This window comes from Amia ocellicauda, chromosome 3, assembly GCF_036373705.1.
Source record: "Amia ocellicauda isolate fAmiCal2 chromosome 3, fAmiCal2.hap1, whole genome shotgun sequence".
In the NCBI taxonomy this organism is placed as follows: Eukaryota; Metazoa; Chordata; class Actinopteri; order Amiiformes; family Amiidae; genus Amia; species Amia ocellicauda.
The window spans coordinates 54,257,274-54,275,349 of NC_089852.1; the positions used below are offsets into that span (position 1 = coordinate 54,257,274).

Sequence of the window (18,076 nt, forward strand, 5' to 3'; positions counted from 1 at the left end):
GCTCTGGGGGCAGAGACACAAACACACAGCTCTGTTCTGGGGGCAGAGACACACACAGCTCTGCTCTGGGGGCAGAGACACACACACACAAAGCTCTGATCTGGGGGCAGACACAGATCTGTTTTCAGAGCAGAGATATACACTCACCTAAAGGATTATTAGGAACACCATACTAATACTGTGTTTGACCCCCTTTCGCCTTCAGAACTGCCTTAATTCTACGTGGCATTGATTCAACAAGGTGCTGAAAGCATTCTTTAGAAATGTTGGCCCATATTGATAGGATAGCATCTTGCAGTTGATGGAGATTTGTGGGATGCACATCCAGGGCACGAAGCTCCCATTCCACCACATCCCAAAGATGCTCTATTGGGTTGAGATCTGGTGACTGTGGGGGCCAGTTTAGTACAGTGAACTCATTGTCATATTCAAGAAACCAATTTTAAATGATTCGACCTTTGTGACATGGTGCATTATCCTGCTGGAAGTAGCCATCAGAGGATGGGTACATGGTGGTCATAAAGGGATGGACATGGTCAGAAACAATGCTCAGGAAGGCTGTGGCATTTAAAAGATGCTCAATTGGCACTAAGGGGCCTAAAGTGTGCCAAGAAAACATCCCCCACACCATTACACCACCACCACCAGCCTGCACAGTGGTAACAAGGCATGATGGATCCATGTTCTCATTCTGTTTACGCCAAATTCTGACTCTACCATCTGAATGTCTCAACAGAAATCGAGACTCATCAGACCAGGCAACATTTTTCCAGTCTTCAACTGTCCAATTTTGGTGAGCTTGTGCAAATTGTAGCCTCTTTTTCCTATTTGTAGTGGAGATGAGTGGTACCCGGTGGGGTCTTCTGCTGTTGTAGCCCATCCGCCTCAAGGTTGTACGTGTTGTGGCTTCACAAATGCTTTGCTGCATACCTCGGTTGTAACGAGTGGTTATTTCAGTCAAAGTTGCTCTTCTATCAGCTTGAATCAGTCGGCCCATTCTCCTCTGACCTCTAGCATCAACAAGGCATTTTCGCCCACAGGACTGCCGCATACTGGATGTTTTTCCCTTTTCACACCATTCTTTGTAAACCCTAGAAATGTTGTGCGTGAAAATCCCAGTAACTGAGCAGATTGTGAAATACTCAGACCGGCCCGTCTGGCACCAACAACCATGCCACGCTCAAAATTGCTTAAATCACCTTTCTTTCCCATTCAGACATTCAGTTTGGAGTTCAGGAGATTGTCTTGACCAGGACCACACCCCTAAATGCATTGAAGCAACTGCCATGTGATTGGTTGGTTAGATAATTGCATTAATGAGAAATTGAACAGGTGTTCCTAATAATCCTTTAGGTGAGTGTACATACATATGGTTATTCTTGGAGTAACGTAAATTAATACATAAAAAGTCACTCGTGATGTTAGGGAGAAACGTTCAAGAAAAGACGAGACTCAGGGTGTGTATGGAAGGATTTTTTGCCAGTACGAGGATTTATTTATAATAGCAATGTTAGTTACCTAGTTTAATACATATTGATATGCATTTCTAAAAATATATTTAACCAACTACATATATTTAAATACTTCCCCCCTGTACCAGCAAATATGCCTGAACTGTACATGAATGATCACTGTTCAAAATGATTAATTATCCTTGTTAATCCCAGTATCAATGCTATGCAAAATGTAAATAGATAAAACGGTATATATTGTACTTACATTTCACGATTAAGATTACAGCCTGGTAGGGTAACGTTTACTAATTCCACTAATCTTCTTTTCCCGGTTTTTTACTTCAAAATAAATCCACCTCAGAGCCAAGTCCCGCCTCCAAGAGAATTAAACAACCCAATCAAACGCGTGATCTACGACCCGCCTTCTAAAGGCAAGTGACCAATCAGACGCGTCATCCTGTTCTGCCCCCGGGGCAGCGCTGCCCTCAGGACAGCGCTGGTTTCCAAAAACTCAACTGAGCTCTGCATGAACTCAGCCGGAAAACACGTCACAATGCGACGCATCCACAGGCTGCAAAGTGTGCACAGCCGTGCAGCTGTTCAAGAGGTACTGCGCTGGTGCAGCCGCGGCTTCAAAACAACAAAGGAGCGCTGTGTGACAGAGACATGTGTGTCAATCAGAGTCAGAGCTCACTGCATGTGCCAGCGCCACGTAGTCAGGGGGTGTGAATCGCCCTTGAGTTATGTCATGAAGGATCTTATGAATTTCATTCTAGATAAGTACAACAGAAATGTAATATTTTAAAGATTGACAGTTCAACAATAAAATAATGTGCATGTTGTGTGGTGTACGTATACATTATAACCTAATTTCCACGTATTATGTGAATTTGTAAATTGCACACCTGGCAAGGAAATCTATAATAATACATACAAAATATTGTACATGTGTATTTCTCTGAATGCACAGGTTTAAAGTAGATTCGAAACCAGTGTATATATAATATTGTACACACACAAACAAAATCTGTTGTAATTATGTTGATCAGTATGTGAGTATTTAACCCTTAAGTGTCCCAACAATGAGTAGGAATACAGATTTCTACTAATTAAAGATTATTAACGGATCGTAAAGCTACTTAATCTGATATGAACTGATTAAATTGCCCATTTTCTGATTACGCTGTAAAGTATGAAGCTGGTGCAGCACGAAGGCAACTTTGATTGCATGAACTTCTGTAAATAGGACTGCTTTCTCTCAACACCGACTCCATGTTTGTTCTGCTGGAGTCTGCAGCTCCAGTGCCAGAGCTGTCCACGGTCCGTCTGCGCAGACCGTGACGTCACACGCAGACTTCCGTCTGCAATCTAACCGGCAGAGAAGTGTCGTGAACGTGATTTGCTGAGCTCAAATACGTAAGCGTAGCGCACGTAAGGCGAAGTAAGTAGGTAGACAGGAATGGCAGCGCCCGTATCAAAGTCATGTTGCAATGAATGCACCGCTAAAATCTGACCGGTGTTGTTATAATCAGTATACAATTATCTCGATATACAACCTCATACATATAGGGTTCTATTTCCGCTTAAGAGTATTTATTTGTGCCAATAATACGTGCACCATCTGACCAAAGCTGAAAAGCTGCTTTGAGAAGCAGCCGATGATTCAATAGAACAACTAGTTACTTTTACAGTAACTCAAAACTTACGTTTTGTCAGTCTTCATTTGTGACGGGCTATTGGCCATTGTTTTTTAAATATAGTTTGAGCAATACCGACATTGGTCTCTGCTATGGAACACGAGCAACAACTGCGAAATGTAAGTATTTATTTGATTGCTATAGTTATATACATTCCCATTGAATGTAAAATTATTTATTTAAATGTACATTTTACCACAATCATATATTTTTCTGTAATGTTTCTTCGTTTAATTATTATTATTAATTTTGTAACAATATACTGCCAGGGCAGCTAAAACATTTGATTCCAATGCAAGGCCTGAATTTAATTATCTTCAAAATCAATCTGACATTTTAAAAATAATTTGTAATCCGTGGTACGGAGTTATTACATGTTATTAATAGCTAAATAATCCATGTAGTTCATCGCTGCAGTGGTACTTCATACATATATTTAAGTTAATCGTTATTTTTCTATTGCGGAAGGACCGGGCATATGATCATAATATACGTCGAAGATATGATAATTTAGACTTGATATTGGCTCACAGTGAGCAAAAATAATGAATTGTTCGCAAAATTATTAAAATTATCTTTTGTTTCAGCTAAGGGATTTTCTCCTGGTTTACAATAAGATGACAGAAATCTGTTTCCAGCGCTGCACAAATAACCTGAACTACAGGACAATGACAATGGATGAAGTAAGGGCTTGATCAAATCAAGCGAATTGCATTTCACATATGGTGATGAGGGTGATGATAATGTGGATACATTGTTAATACTAAACTTGTATAAATATGAATGTACAATATGCTGTTTATACTGATAATTATTTACCGTATGTTACCCTTCAATAATAATTAAACCAAAAAATATGTGCCGCGTTTATTTGGTTCTTGGTGCATTTTTTGTTTTTAGTAGTTAACATAAATAAAAGTGTGGAGCTGAAGAGCTGGAGTAGAACCTCAGTGAACTGGGGAACAGCCATCAGTAGGAGTCTCTGTAAGGAATCCTATGTCCTTTGAACTTGTGCCCCCTCTGAGAAACCCACACCTGTTACTAAAATAGTGCCAGATGTAACTCAAACATGACAATAATATATAACTATAAAAAAGTGGCCCATTTGAAAGTTTAAGCAAAAAATTCTAAATGGAAGCAAGCATTTCAAGAGCATGTCAAATGGTAAGTGGCAAATTCTCCCTTTTACCCATTGTCTCTCCAGGAGCATTGTCTGGACAGCTGTGCTGGTAAGCTGATTCGCTCCAATCACCGGCTCATGGCCACCTATGTCCAGCTCATGCCTGGCATTGTGCAGCGGAGACTGGCGGAGTACGAGAGCAAGGCGGAGCAGATGGCACAGGCATCCAGGGCAGGCACTTCTCCTGACCAGAGCATCCCTCTGCCTGTTGAAGGCAGTGCCCTTCCAGAACATAGCAGTCAGACAATACCCAGCAACAGCACCACACAGGCCCCTGACACTCCTCACTGAGTGAGACGTGGCACCTGCTGCGAGCTGAACTCCCAGACAGACTGCTCAAAACAGCATAGGAGCTAAAGAGAGCAATACTGTGCCTCTCTGAAATTACCCACTCACTTGCACTGATTAAAGCTGTCCGGTAGATTTATGGCAAGAAGAAGCTGTCACGTGTAGCAGATCTAAAGAAGAAGATGATCTGTTGTTTATTCATTGTATCGGTGTGACATTTAAAACAAATATTATTAAAAAGAAATGCAAGTAAGTCCAGAGTTAGACGTATTTTAATTCCTTATGTTATTTAGAAGGTTTTAATCAGCTTGTCACCATGGACCAGGTATTTCAAATGAGGGCCACAGTGAATTTTATTCCAACCCAGCTCTTAGTCAATTAATTGGTCTAATTAGCTAATTGATTTAACTAAATACTTCTCTGCAGGCTGTAAAATATCTTAGTGTAGTGTACCTTGAATCAAAATATTATTTTAAGCCATGAACTGTAATTTAAATGGTAGGCTATATATTTCTATTTCTATTTGATATAGCAACTAGGTTAATTATGTAATTGAGAGAGCTCCAGCTGGAACAAAACCCAGAAGACACTGTGGTCCCTCCAGAAACTGGGTTGGAGAGCTCTGCCCTAGACCAGTGATTCTCAACGCTGGTCCTAGAGGACCACTACCCAGCTGGTTTTTGTTCGAACCGAGCTCTAAATTACTGAATCGATCCCTTAATTGAAGTAATAATTTGCTTATATTTGACTTTAAATTGTGTAACTGATAAAAAAGATGGTTCCTTAATAAGTTCTTACAAGATACAATTTTAAACTTAAAATGCCTAATTTTTAACAGAATGAAAAGGCTGATTTAGGAAATTATTAGTTAAATTAAAGGTTCAGTTAAGTAATTGAGAGCTTGGTTGGAACAAAAGCCAGCAGACCAGGACCTGGGTTCAGAACTACTGCCCTAGACTTTTGAAAGTGGATGATTTTAACATTCATATACAGGCAACCCCTGCACGTATGACTTAATTGGTTCCCGGGAAAGATTTAGTAAGTTGTTTCCTGTTTTGGGATGATGTGTGGAGTCTATCTTGCATTAAAAAAAATATCCATAAGCTTTTCTAAAGCTTAAACTGCTCTAACAGTCTCTCTCAATCTGAACCGGTATGTTCAGCACCTACCTACATCTGTGTCTGATCCGTCTCTTCTGCCCTTTTTCCACTGGCACATCCAACTTGACCCGGAACCAAGCCCAGCTGCCCTGGTACAGGTCGGGTGTTTGCCAATTCTTGATCTGAAGTAAATGACGTCTCATGCTGTGGACATAGCGCATTGTGTGCATGACACTGAAAAATAGTTGGGGTTTTCAGATGACAACAATGGAGGATCTTGAGAATGTGGTTCTTGTATTTTTTGTATTATTATTCTTTACTAAATGGAAGTGAAAACCAACTGGCCTGGGTACCAAACTGTAACAGTGAAGCTGCAAATATAAATTAAAACATTCTCAAGTGTGACTAAAAACATATGAAAGATATTCACAATTTAATTTTAATGTCTATTGTTATAGTATCGTATACAACTAAATAAATATTTTCCCCGTAGGTAGATTTGACCTTTATTATTAGTTTACCTGTATGTATAATTGTGGATGGAGAAGCCATTAAAAACTTGTCTAACCAACAACATTGACTACAAAAAGAGGTGAGACGAGCTTCTTGGAGAATGTACCTAACAATTTTACAACTTGTAAGACATCTACTCGGCCATAAACACCTTAAGGGGAGAAGGGAAGTCTATATAAGTTTACCTATTTCAAAAGCTGTTTTGGAACATTTAAATGTTTGGATTAATCCTTGTTACTATGGTTTAATTTGTAATATCAGCTTTTACTGTTATAAAAAGTATAAATAAACATATACAGTGGCTCCCAAAAGTATTCACCCCCTTGGACTTTTCCACATTTCATTGTTACAGCATAAGATCAGAATGGATTTAATCAGGAGTTTTTGCCACTTATACAAATACAAAAACAGAAAATAATTGAATGCATAAGTAATCACCTTGTTTGCTATGACACCTGATTGAGCTGTGGTGAAACCAGTTGTCTTTAGAAGTCAAGTAATTAGTTGATTGGAGTCTGTAAGTAAGGTGTCTCTGGGAGGTCCCACAGTTGGTTAGTACAATTCCTAACACAAACTACATCATGAAGACCAAGGAACATTCCATGCAAATCTGGAATAAGGTTCTTCAAAAGCACCATTCAAAGGTAGGATATAAGAACATTTCCAAGGCATTGACTATCCCCCTCAGTACAGTAAAGTCCATTATTATGAAATGGTGAAAATATGGCCTGTGAACTGTGAATCTGCCTAGATCAGGCCATCCTCAAAAACGGAGTATCCAGGTGAGAAGGGCACTAGTCAGGGAGGCTCATGGACCGCCCCCTGGCCACCTCCTTGCGGATTTTCTGCCCCCCGCCGCCTTCACCCCAGGAACTGTAGGTCAACATCACTACTTCTGACTCCAATGTAGAGTATGTGTTGGGAATCAAATTAACTGTATCCACTCATTATCTTGATTAAAGCGGTTTTAATTGAACCCAGTCGGTCTTGCCTCAATGTGCTCATCCAAGCAACCACGAGGTTAGCTCCACACATACACGGGACACCAAGTAAACTAAACCCCGCAAAACCCCCCCACTATATATGCTGGGCTATGCGTGACTACCGGCAGGTCCAACCCCCCTGCCAGTAAGCATATGAGATCAGACCCAATTTACTCATAATTACAGTGCATCTGGAAAGTATTCACAGCACTTCACTTTTTCAGCCTTGTTACAGCCTTATTCCAAAATGGATTAAAATTAATTATTTTCCTCAAAATTCTACAAACAATACCCCATAATGACAACGTGAAAGAAGGTTGTTTGAAGTCTTTGCAAATTAAAAATAAAAAACAAAAAAAGCACATCACAGCCTTTGCTCAATACTTTGCTGAAGCACCTTTGGCACCAATTACAGCCTCAAGTCTTTTGGAGTATGATGCTACAAGCTTGGCACACCGTTTTTTGGGCAGTTTCTCCCATTCTTCTTTGCAGGACCTCTCAAGCTCCATCGGGTTGGATGGGGAGTGTCGGTACACAGTCATTTTCAGATCTCTCCAGAGATGTTCAATTGGGTTCAAGTCTGGGCTCTGGCTGGGCCACTCAAGGACATTCACAGACATCCCTGCCGCTGAAAAACATCCCCACAGCATGATGCCATCACCACCATGCTTTACTGTAAGGATAGTATTGGCCAGGTGATGAGCAGTGCCTGGTTTCCTCCAGACATGACGCTTGCCATTCAGGCCAAAGAGTTCAATCTTGGTTTCATCAGACCAGAGAATTTTGTTTCTCATGGTCCGAGAATCCTTCAGGTGCCTTTTGGCAAACTCCAGGCGGGCAGTCATGTGCCTTTTACTGAGGAGTGGCTTCCGTCTGGCCACTCTACCATACAGGCCTGATTGGTGGAGTGCTGCAGAGATGGTTGTTCTTCTGGAAGGTTCTCCTCTCTCCACAGAGACACGCTGGAGCTCTGTCAGAGTGACCATCGGGTTCTTGGTCACCTCCCTGACTAAGGCCCTTCTCCCCCGATCGCTCAGTTTGGCCGGGCAGCCAGCTCTAGGAAGAGTCCTGGTGGTTCCAAACTTCTTCCATTTACGGATGATGGAGGCCACTGTGCTCATTGGGACCTTGAATGCTGCAGAATTTTTTTTTTGTACCCTTCCCCAGATCTGTGCCTTGATACAATCCTGTCTCAGCAGTCTATAGACAATTCCTTGGACTTCATGGCTTGGTTTGTGCTCTGACATGCCCTGTTAACTGTGAGACCTTATATAGACAGATGTGTGCCTTTCCAAATCATGTCCAATCAACTGTATTTACCACAGGTGGACTCCAATCAAGTTGTAGAAACATCTCAAGGATGATCAGTGGAAACAGGATGCACCTGAGCTCAATTTTGAGTGTCATGGCAAAGGCTGTGAATACTTATGTACATGTGCTTTTTTTGTTTTTTATTTTTAATACATTTGCAAAGATTTCAAACAAACTTCTTTCACATTGTCATTATGGGGTATTGTTTGTAGAATTTTGAGGAAAATAATGAATTTAATCAATTTTGGAATCAGGCTGTAACATAACAAAATGTGGAAAAAGTGAAGCGCTGTGAATACTTTCTGGATGCACTGTACAACACAACAAGATCATGATAGGGACTTAATTTAGCAGGGGAACTCCCACAATCACATGCACAGTGCCCTGGAACTCCTGTTGCATATGGCATATTCCTAGAGGAACTAGTCCAAAACAGGACTAATCATGTACAGTTTGCCCTATAACACCACACATAGTACCAGACAAAGGCGTAACCCCCTGACATGCTACAATATGCAGTGGGGCACTGTTGTAATCCTGGGACACTCTGAGACATACAGAGGAATTAACCTGATAATTACTTAGCTCGTACACCTTCACTTAAATTAATAATTGTGCTTAATTATAATGCACGGCAAACAATGGTATAATTAGAATTATAATAATGGATATGATAATAATTTAAATGTATTTCATTATTATTAATCATAATAACATTTCCTTTGATCATATGCAGACACTAATACGTTAACGTTGTTTACTTTCTGTTTGTTAATACTGTATTAAATTGCCATAATTTGTGATTATTCTCCCAATCAGTAACACTGCTCAGCCGTTCGGAGGCAGGATGTTGAACTGATCATTAAAATGACTTATTTGGTGCACAGTCATTCAGCAACTGGATTAATTTTAGCAAAGGTGTAGGGATAATTAACAAGTTAATTTATTTAATTATAAAACCCCGTTCTGTCTCGATGTCACGGAATTGTGGGGCCAGGTGGCAGCCCTACAGAGCAGCATATCACAAAGGTACATCTCCTACATTATTATTATTATTATTATTATTATTATTATTATTATTATTATTTAGTGAAGCCTTTATCCAAAGCCCTGTCTTATTTCTTAGCCAGTGTGATAATTCAGGACAGAAAAATCTGAAATTAGAAAAGAAATCACAAAATTATCAAAACAAACATGTTTCTTTCAAAAGGAAAGTGACATACATTTAAGTGTTAAAACAAAAATATGCACAATTTAACACATGCTGTGTTTGTTCAAGGACAGTACAACTTTATTGTATTGTAAAGTGAATTTTAACACAATGTGTATTTTTTAACACAATGTGTTTTTCCCACACTTGTGTTGACTTGTGTTGTGCTTTGGTGAAATTTAACACACACTTTGAACAAACACAGAATGTGTTAAATTTAACACATTATTATTATTATTATTATTATTATTATTATTATTATTATTATTATTATTTCTTAGCAGACACCTTTATCCATGGCATTAGTTTTACATATACATTAGAGAAATCGTATTGTCTTCAACACATGGTCTTTTCTTAATGAAATTTCTTAAGACATCTTAAAAAAATGGGAGAACTTCGGGAACTAAGCATTAAAAGCAAAATGTGTGTTAAAAATGAAAGTTGTCTATTTCAAAGAAGAATTATATACATTTACTTAAACAAAAATCTGCAGATATCAAAAATATTATTGGATATGGGAGTGTCTTCAAGATATGGTCAGGCTCAAGAAATCTCAAGACTCCAGAAGTCCGGATATGTTGGATCGGAAAGTTAAGTAAGTTTCGAAACATGTTTCAATTAAAGACATTAATATGTAATAACTTTTTTTTTTTTATGTGTCTCATGACATGTTCCAGTGGTATGGAATGGACATGTCATGTCTCAAGACATGTCTTAAGACATCTTACGGCATCTCAAGAAATAGGTGTGTCTGGGTATGTGATGTTTGCCTGAAATAAATCTGGCATCCTAAACAACAAACATTCAACATTCAAAATGTAAGTTCCTTGTTCCTCCCCTTCCCCCATGTACTACTTCACGAAATTGAATTCTGAAATTGAACCTTCTGAGTTGCCGTCGCTAGGGTATTACGTCCTAGCAACCGGTGTAAACAATCTCAGAAGAACAGATTGCAGGAAGTCAGTTTCATAGGTGAGAATTATGCTAAACTTTTAGATAATTTTACAAAATGCATAACTTGTTATTTTTAGATAACCTAATTAGTAAACAATGACATATATTGCGATTTAACCCTGCTGCTTTGTGGATAATAATATTAATACTTAATCTTAATAATAATTATAATAATAATAAAAGTTGTAGTAATGAATGTTTCTTTCCAAAATTAATATTTTTTAAAGGTGAAATAGGTAGCTAACTTGAGCGCTAATACAGCAGCTAATAAATACACAGTTATTTAAGGGAGTTAACGAAATAACATGTATATAAGATATAAGGTGTCAATTGCAACGTAGCTGCGTACTAACCACGGGATAATATTCAGTTAGTACGCTGATTTCATTTTGTTGCAATTGACCCAAGAAAATTTAACAACGAATTTGTCTAATACCTGTAATAGTATTATATATGTTTGTATGTATGTATATGTACATATAAGCTACATTTATATATATATATATATATATATATATATATATATATATATATATATATATGTCTACACATACATATATGCAGGGCCGCCATGCAGCTAAATGTTTTGGGGGGGCACAATTGGAAAACAAATTACGATTGCTACAAATGGTTGGTTTTGCTCTTAGTTCTACATCTATAGGGTATTCTAAGATATGATAAATGTAACTTTACTTTAATGTACTGCTCTAAACACATATCCAATAGTATTGCTCTGCTGATTTTGTTGTATTCTAGGCACTGGTATTTCTGATACTAGTTACTGTGAAAACATCTTCGCTTGGTTCCAAACAAAGTGCAAGGGTAGACATCTAGCACTAGTCGAGTGGGACGCTTATAAACTCATCTCTTGCCAGTCGATTTTTTTGCACGATTAAACTTGTCTGTTTCTGGTATTTTATTTTTTTACTTAGGTCAATGCAATTGCAATTTAAGCTTTTTACAAAGTTCCACTTTATTACTAAAGCATTTATTTGGTCTTGTTGTACGATTTATGTTTAAACTGTGTCACCCTGAACAATAATCACCACTTCCTACCTTTCTGAACCTCACTGGTGCTGCTAATACTGATGCTACAGCTGGTTTCAAGTGAAACTTCATTCACAGGGCCTGTTTTTAAAAACTTGAATATGCTGCTCTGCATCCTGGCTCAACATACTTTTTTTTTTTTTTAAAGAAGACATTTTCTAAAACAAAAACTAGTAATAAAGTTAGCACTTTATTCACACAGTAGCAGATCTCATTGTACTAATTGTAAATGTACAGTGCACTCCATATTTATTAATACCCGATTCAATGTAACAAATATTTGTTTTTAGCAGAGTAGTGAGTTTTGTGTGTTTTATAAATAAATGCAAATATAAAACACTAACAAGATCTCTTATCGCAAAAACAAATCAGTCCAAAGTTTATTGGGTTTTAATATTTAGGGTATGAATAATTTTGAACCTCGTTTTTGAACAAATATACAATTATTTGACAAGTCTAACACCGAATGTCAGAAAATAGTACTGTTGTCAATCAATTATGCAACAATGTACACTTGCTTTTACGTCGCTAAAACCCACTCTAGTCTACGAATTAGTAAAGTGTTGTATTGCACTCAGTTAGTTGTATACTACTAGATCTAATGTTTTTTTCCCTCTGTTAACTTGAGCACCTGAACACTTAAATAATAATGAACTACCAAAAGTAAAATGATTGACAGCCATTTATGCTGTACACCCCAGTTACACAAAAACATGTAATACCTTTACTATTTATAGTACTTCAAAAAGTTTTAAGCAGATTACATACTGATTAAAAACGGAACATTACCCCATAAATATGACATTTAGGGTTAAACAATTAATTAAAAAAACCAAAGAAAATGCTTCAAACTGCTACCGATTAAACAACTAAAATGCCTAATCAACGCGAATTTTGAAGAGCCTGTTGTAATAAGCAGTGTTGTTCAGTTTGTGTACCCGCTGTCTGGCACACAACCTTCATTAGCATTACCGGCTGCGCCTGGTACACTCTCGATGACGCGCATGTGGTGATTAAGGGGCTGTGGCTAAATTGCATATTGTAGCTGAAGTGGCGAGGGATCATCTAAGACAGCGGTCCCCAACCACATTCGCTACAGGGCCGCATGGAAAGGATAAATCATGTTTTTTTTTTGTTTTTTTTTTCGGATTAAAATCAAGGCTGAATATCCCGAGATAGCCACAAAAGCACTGTTTTCCGCAATGACAGCGGTTTTCCGCAATGACAGCGACATGGTTGGAATGTTTTTACGACACCGACACTCCCCCACGGACAGCCGGTCCGGGAAAATATTGTATATATGAGACCGGCCCGTGGTGCAAAAAAGGTTGGGGACCGCTGATCTAATAGAAATAATCTTTACTGAAATGTTTCAACATAGGTTTGACTTAAAAATTTGAAGAGTGGAAATAATTTGGGGGAGCACATGCCCCCCAGTGACCCAATGCCATGACGTCACTGTATATATTTATATATATATATATATATATATATATATATATATATATATATGTTTTTTATTTTGTTTTTCTGAAATACTAATTACCAACATATACACTCACCTAAAGGATTATTAGGAACACCTGTTCAATTTCTCATTAATGCAATTATCTAACCAACCAATCACATGGCAGTTGCTTCAATGCATTTAGGGGTGTGGTCCTGGTCAAGACAATCTCCTGAACTCCAAACTGAATGTCTGAATGGGAAAGAAAGGTGATTTAAGCAATTTTGAGCATGGCATGGTTGTTGGTGCCAGACAGGCCGGTCTGAGTATTTCACAATCTGCTCAGTTACTGGGATTTTCACGCACAACCATTTCTAGGGTTTACAAAGAATGGTGTGAAAAGGGAAAAACATCCAGTATGCGGCAGTCCTGTGGGCGAAAATGCCTTGTTGATGCTAGAGGTCAGAGGAGAATGGGACGACTGATTCAAGCTGATAGAAGAGCAACTTTGACTGAAATAACCACTCGTTACAACCGAGGTATGCAGCAAAGCATTTGTGAAGCCACAACACGTACAACCTTGAGGCGGATGGGCTACAACAGCAGAAGACCCCACCGGGTACCACTCATCTCCACTACAAATAGGAAAAAGAGGCTACAATTTGCACAAGCTCACCAAAATTGGACAGTTGAAGACTGGAAAAATGTTGCCTGGTCTGATGAGTCTCGATTTCTGTTGAGACATTCAGATGGTAGAGTCAGAATTTGGCGTAAACAGAATGAGAACATGGATCCATCATGCCTTGTTACCACTGTGCAGGCTGGTGGTGGTGGTGTAATGGTGTGGGGGATGTTTTCTTGGCACACTTTAGGCCCCTTAGTGCCAATTGGGCATCGTTTAAATGCCACAGCCTTCCTGAGCATTGTTTCTGACCATGTCCATCCCTTTATGACCACCATGTACCCATCCTCTGATGGCTACTTCCAGCAGGATAATGCACCCTGTCACAAAGGTCGAATCATTTCAAATTGGTTTCTTGAACATGACAATGAGTTCACTGTACTAAACTGGCCCCCACAGTCACCAGATCTCAACCCAATAGAGCATCTTTGGGATGTGGTGGAACGGGAGCTTCGTGCCCTGGATGTGCATCCCACAAATCTCCATCAACTGCAAGATGCTATCCTATCAATATGGGCCAGCATTTCTAAAGAATGCTTTCAGCACCTTGTTGAATCAATGCCACGTAGAATTAAGGCAGTTCTGAAGGCGAAAGGGGGTCAAACACAGTATTAGTATGGTGTTCCTAATAATCCTTTAGGTGAGTGTATAGCCTACATGCATTTTATCTAGGTTTGTTTCTTTTGTGTATTGAATTGTGTATAAACTGCCAGGCTATGCACTATGCACTATACCTATACTGTCAATTTAAATGTCAGATATATTCAAATGTATGTATACACATAAACTCACCTGTGCCTGAAACTAATGTTTTAAAATATATTCCTTGTCTTTTTTTTTCTTTTCCTTCTTATGTGTTTGAAAGTCAGAAGTGAATTTCAGAATAATTGGAGTCAGTGTAAAACAGCACTGGGTGACTGTGTGAGATACAGTTTTTGCCATTCAAGAGGAGAATGGCCTTGCGTGAGAAGGATGATACTCCAAGTCAGGATCCATTCCTCTTCAGGAGCTCTGCAATGCTCGGGTGCACTGTGAAGAGGGCTGATACAGGCCCTCTCAAAAAATCTCTCACTGCCACCCCCAAAGCTTTACCCATCCTCAAACCCAGAGATCCCTCATACCACACCCATCCATCTCCCACCTTCATGTCTCAGCCCCAGCTAGGATACTCCCTTTCAGCTAATGAACTGGCTCCTGGCCCAGCCCCAGTGTCCTTGGTGGAGCTGCCCAGACTGGTGGGGACAGTGGGGCCACAGCTGGCCTTTGGGGAGGCTGTGTGGCGGCAGGGCCCGGGGCTGATGGCAGCCTCACTGGGAGTTGACATCCCCATCCTCAGAAAGCCAGGAGTCTCACAGAATACACTGGAGAGGTACAACACCACGGATATGTAAGGAATTTTTTGCACATGATTAAACTTCTGTCGAGTTTCAGGAAAGTAACAGATAATATCCTATTTTTCTCTGATCCACACAGACAAGTAACAATTAAACAAACATTTTTTGTTGGCAGCAGGCAGTTGGGTGTGTCTTCTTCCTCTGGTCTCCTTCTCTCTCCTTCTTCTCCTTCTCTCTTCTCTTGTTTTCATGCTTCAGTTGTAGATGTTTAAGGGTTTTAACCCAACCAATCAAACATCTCTATACAATGAGCTCAGGTATTGATTAGATTATTTATTTACCAAGGAGTCCTTTGCCTATGCCTAAGGTCAAAAGGTGAACACAAGAATGCACTAACCCTTATCTGTTTGGATGAGATCATACCATATATGAAAGAAATGGTTAAACTGCATTTAGGGATGCAGACTCACCTCCATGGTAGAGTACTATGCTGTAGCCTACAATATCTTACAGATAGAATGGCTGACACTTTTGTGATTGGTAGTTTATTCTTTTAATTTTTTTTTTTTTACTTTGAGGGGCAGAACACATCAGTTTGCTTGAATTCTAATCAAATGCAAAGTTGTATCTGTTGCATTGTTCTAGTGTTTTGTTCTGTGTGTGGAAAAAGTTGATCACTGCCATTTTGTATAACCTGAAGAATTCAGTGAACAGGTCAACGTAGTTGGACATTCCCTTTGGATTGTCAATTGGTGAGTTTCAAAATTTGTACCTGAATATCTTTTCTTATGAGCCCCTCTGTGTGTGTGTGTGTGTGTGTGTGTGTGTGTGTGTGTGTTCCAGTTCCCTAGAGGCAGTCCCAGCCTCTGAAAGGTCTGTCCAGGGCAGTTCTGGGAAAGAGTCTGGGCCTGAGCCAGGCCTCCAGACAAGTAGGGAACTGACCAGTTTCTTCACCAAGACCAGGCACCTCGGAAAGCTGAAGTTTTTGCGACTGAACATGGTGGAAGACTGCCCTTACAGGTGTATTTAAATTGTATTACATCTATAATCCTCAAAGTATGTAGGCCTTTCTCCTGTGAAGCCAGTGTGTGGTAGAAATGCCAAAGGATTTTACTTAAAAGGTGCTTTATTTGTGTGTGTGTGTTGGTGTACAGGCCTTATGATTTGCGCATGGTGAGGAAGAGCCAGTTGAAACCACAGCACTATGTATTTTCCCCCCACTCTGTGCTGCATGTCCAGCCTGGCCACAAGTCTGAACTGGTCTCCCTTGGCACCTGGCACCGGGAAGCTGTCCTCTGGAGAGCACTGCAGGAAATCCCTTTCTTCAAGAACTACCTGATTTGCAAAGCTTTCACAAGGTGAAAATTCTTTTTTTTATTTTTTTTTTGTGGTTATTTACTTGTTTGTAAACCATTAAGGCAAAATATTGCCCTGGTCCTGAATCATCTAGACCTGAACTTTATAAAGACACCTTTAAAGCAGAGAGTAGAGTACATGATTTTGGGTACTGTCAGAGATAAATCATTAATAACTTAATCTCCCAGTTTCACAGTAAGATGTAAAAATCTACTGGCCACCATGTATAGAGAAATCTATTTTATTGAAAATATTGTTTCAAATTGTCTTTTGCATTATCATTAAAAACTAGGAAATATCAGTGAAATTGAAATATAAAGTCTTGAATCAAGTCCCCATGTAGTCTCCTCTGTTCCAGGGTGAATATGTTCAGTTCCCTCAGTCTCTCCGAGTAGGACATTCCCTTCAAACCTGGAATAAATCTGGTTGCTCTCCTCTGAACTGCCTCTAGAGCAGCAATATCCTTCTTGAAGTGTGGTGCCCAGAACTGTACACAGAATTCCAGATGAGCTCTAACTAGTGCATTGTACAGTCTTAACATTACTTCCCTTGTTCTAAATTCTACACTTTTGACAATATACCATAACATCCTTTTTGCTTTTTTTATTGCTTCCCCACATTGTTTGGATGGAGAAAGTGAGGAGGCCACATAGTGTAATTATAGTGGACATTTTTGTTACCTGCATTTAATACCTTGCACAATGAATTTCATCTGCCAGGTGTCGGCTCACATAACTGAATAACCTGTGCTGCCGAGATTGTATCTGCTGAGTCACCTAATTTAATATCATCTGCAAATTTGACAAGTTTGCAAACTATCCCAGATTCTTGTGGATTGGTATGACATTTGCCATCTTCCAGTCAGTTGGCACATCCCCTGTTCTAAGTGTCATTTGTTATATTTTAGTCTTATATTTGAGGCCTATAAATAATTTCCCTCATTTTTGTAAGTACTGTTGGAAATATACCATCTGGCCCAGGTGATTTGTTTGTTTTTAATTCTGCTTGTCCCTGCTCCTCATTTATACTGATCTCTCTTAGGGTTTGACTGGACTGTGACATTTGCCACATCTTGTTCATTTTCTAAGATACTTCCATTTTTAGCCTTTACCCATTTCACTTCCTCCTTTATTGACCTCTTGCTCTTGTAGAATTGAAAAAAGGTATTTGCATAAGTTTTAGCTCCAAGAGCTATGCTTCTTTCTATTTCCCTCTTTGCTTTTCTTAAGATCTCTTTGCAGTTCAACAAATTATTTGTATTTAGTTTAATCTCTATCCCTTTTATATGTGTTATACAACATTTTTTTTCTCTTGATATTTCTTTGCATATTTCTATTAAACCATTTAGGCCAATGTTTTTTGGTCCTCAATTTGCTATGTTTTGGTACACATTTCTCCTGTGCCTCAAGTAGTATATTCTTAAAATATAACCATCCATTTTCAACTGAATCTGTATCCAGTATGCCCCAGTCTAACTCTTCTGTCTCATACCTTCAATGTTTGCTTTTCTAAAATTG

The 18,076-nt window shown here is 39.0% G+C and overlaps 2 protein-coding genes across 2 annotated transcripts in view; both read left to right on the plus strand.

Annotated features, from left to right (window-relative positions):
- The first annotated feature begins 2,855 nt into the window (after positions 1 to 2,855).
- timm10b (translocase of inner mitochondrial membrane 10 homolog B (yeast)) lies at positions 2,856 to 4,872 on the plus strand. The gene is made up of 3 exons (XM_066699937.1): positions 2,856 to 3,270; positions 3,739 to 3,834; positions 4,356 to 4,872. The coding sequence occupies exons 1-3, from the start codon at positions 3,244 to 3,246 to the stop codon at positions 4,620 to 4,622; spliced, it is 390 nt and encodes a 129-aa protein (XP_066556034.1). The 5' UTR covers positions 2,856 to 3,243; the 3' UTR covers positions 4,623 to 4,872.
- Positions 4,873 to 16,062: 11,190 nt separating this feature from the next.
- The window catches only part of dnhd1 (dynein heavy chain domain 1), a 109,247-nt gene continuing 107,233 nt past the window's right edge, over positions 16,063 to 18,076 (plus strand). Inside the window, exons 1-2 of the mRNA XM_066700193.1 lie at positions 16,063 to 16,223; positions 16,358 to 16,561. Of these exons, the coding sequence (XP_066556290.1) occupies positions 16,201 to 16,223; positions 16,358 to 16,561 (227 nt within the window). The 5' untranslated portion in view covers positions 16,063 to 16,200. The remainder of the gene's footprint in view (positions 16,224 to 16,357; positions 16,562 to 18,076) is intronic.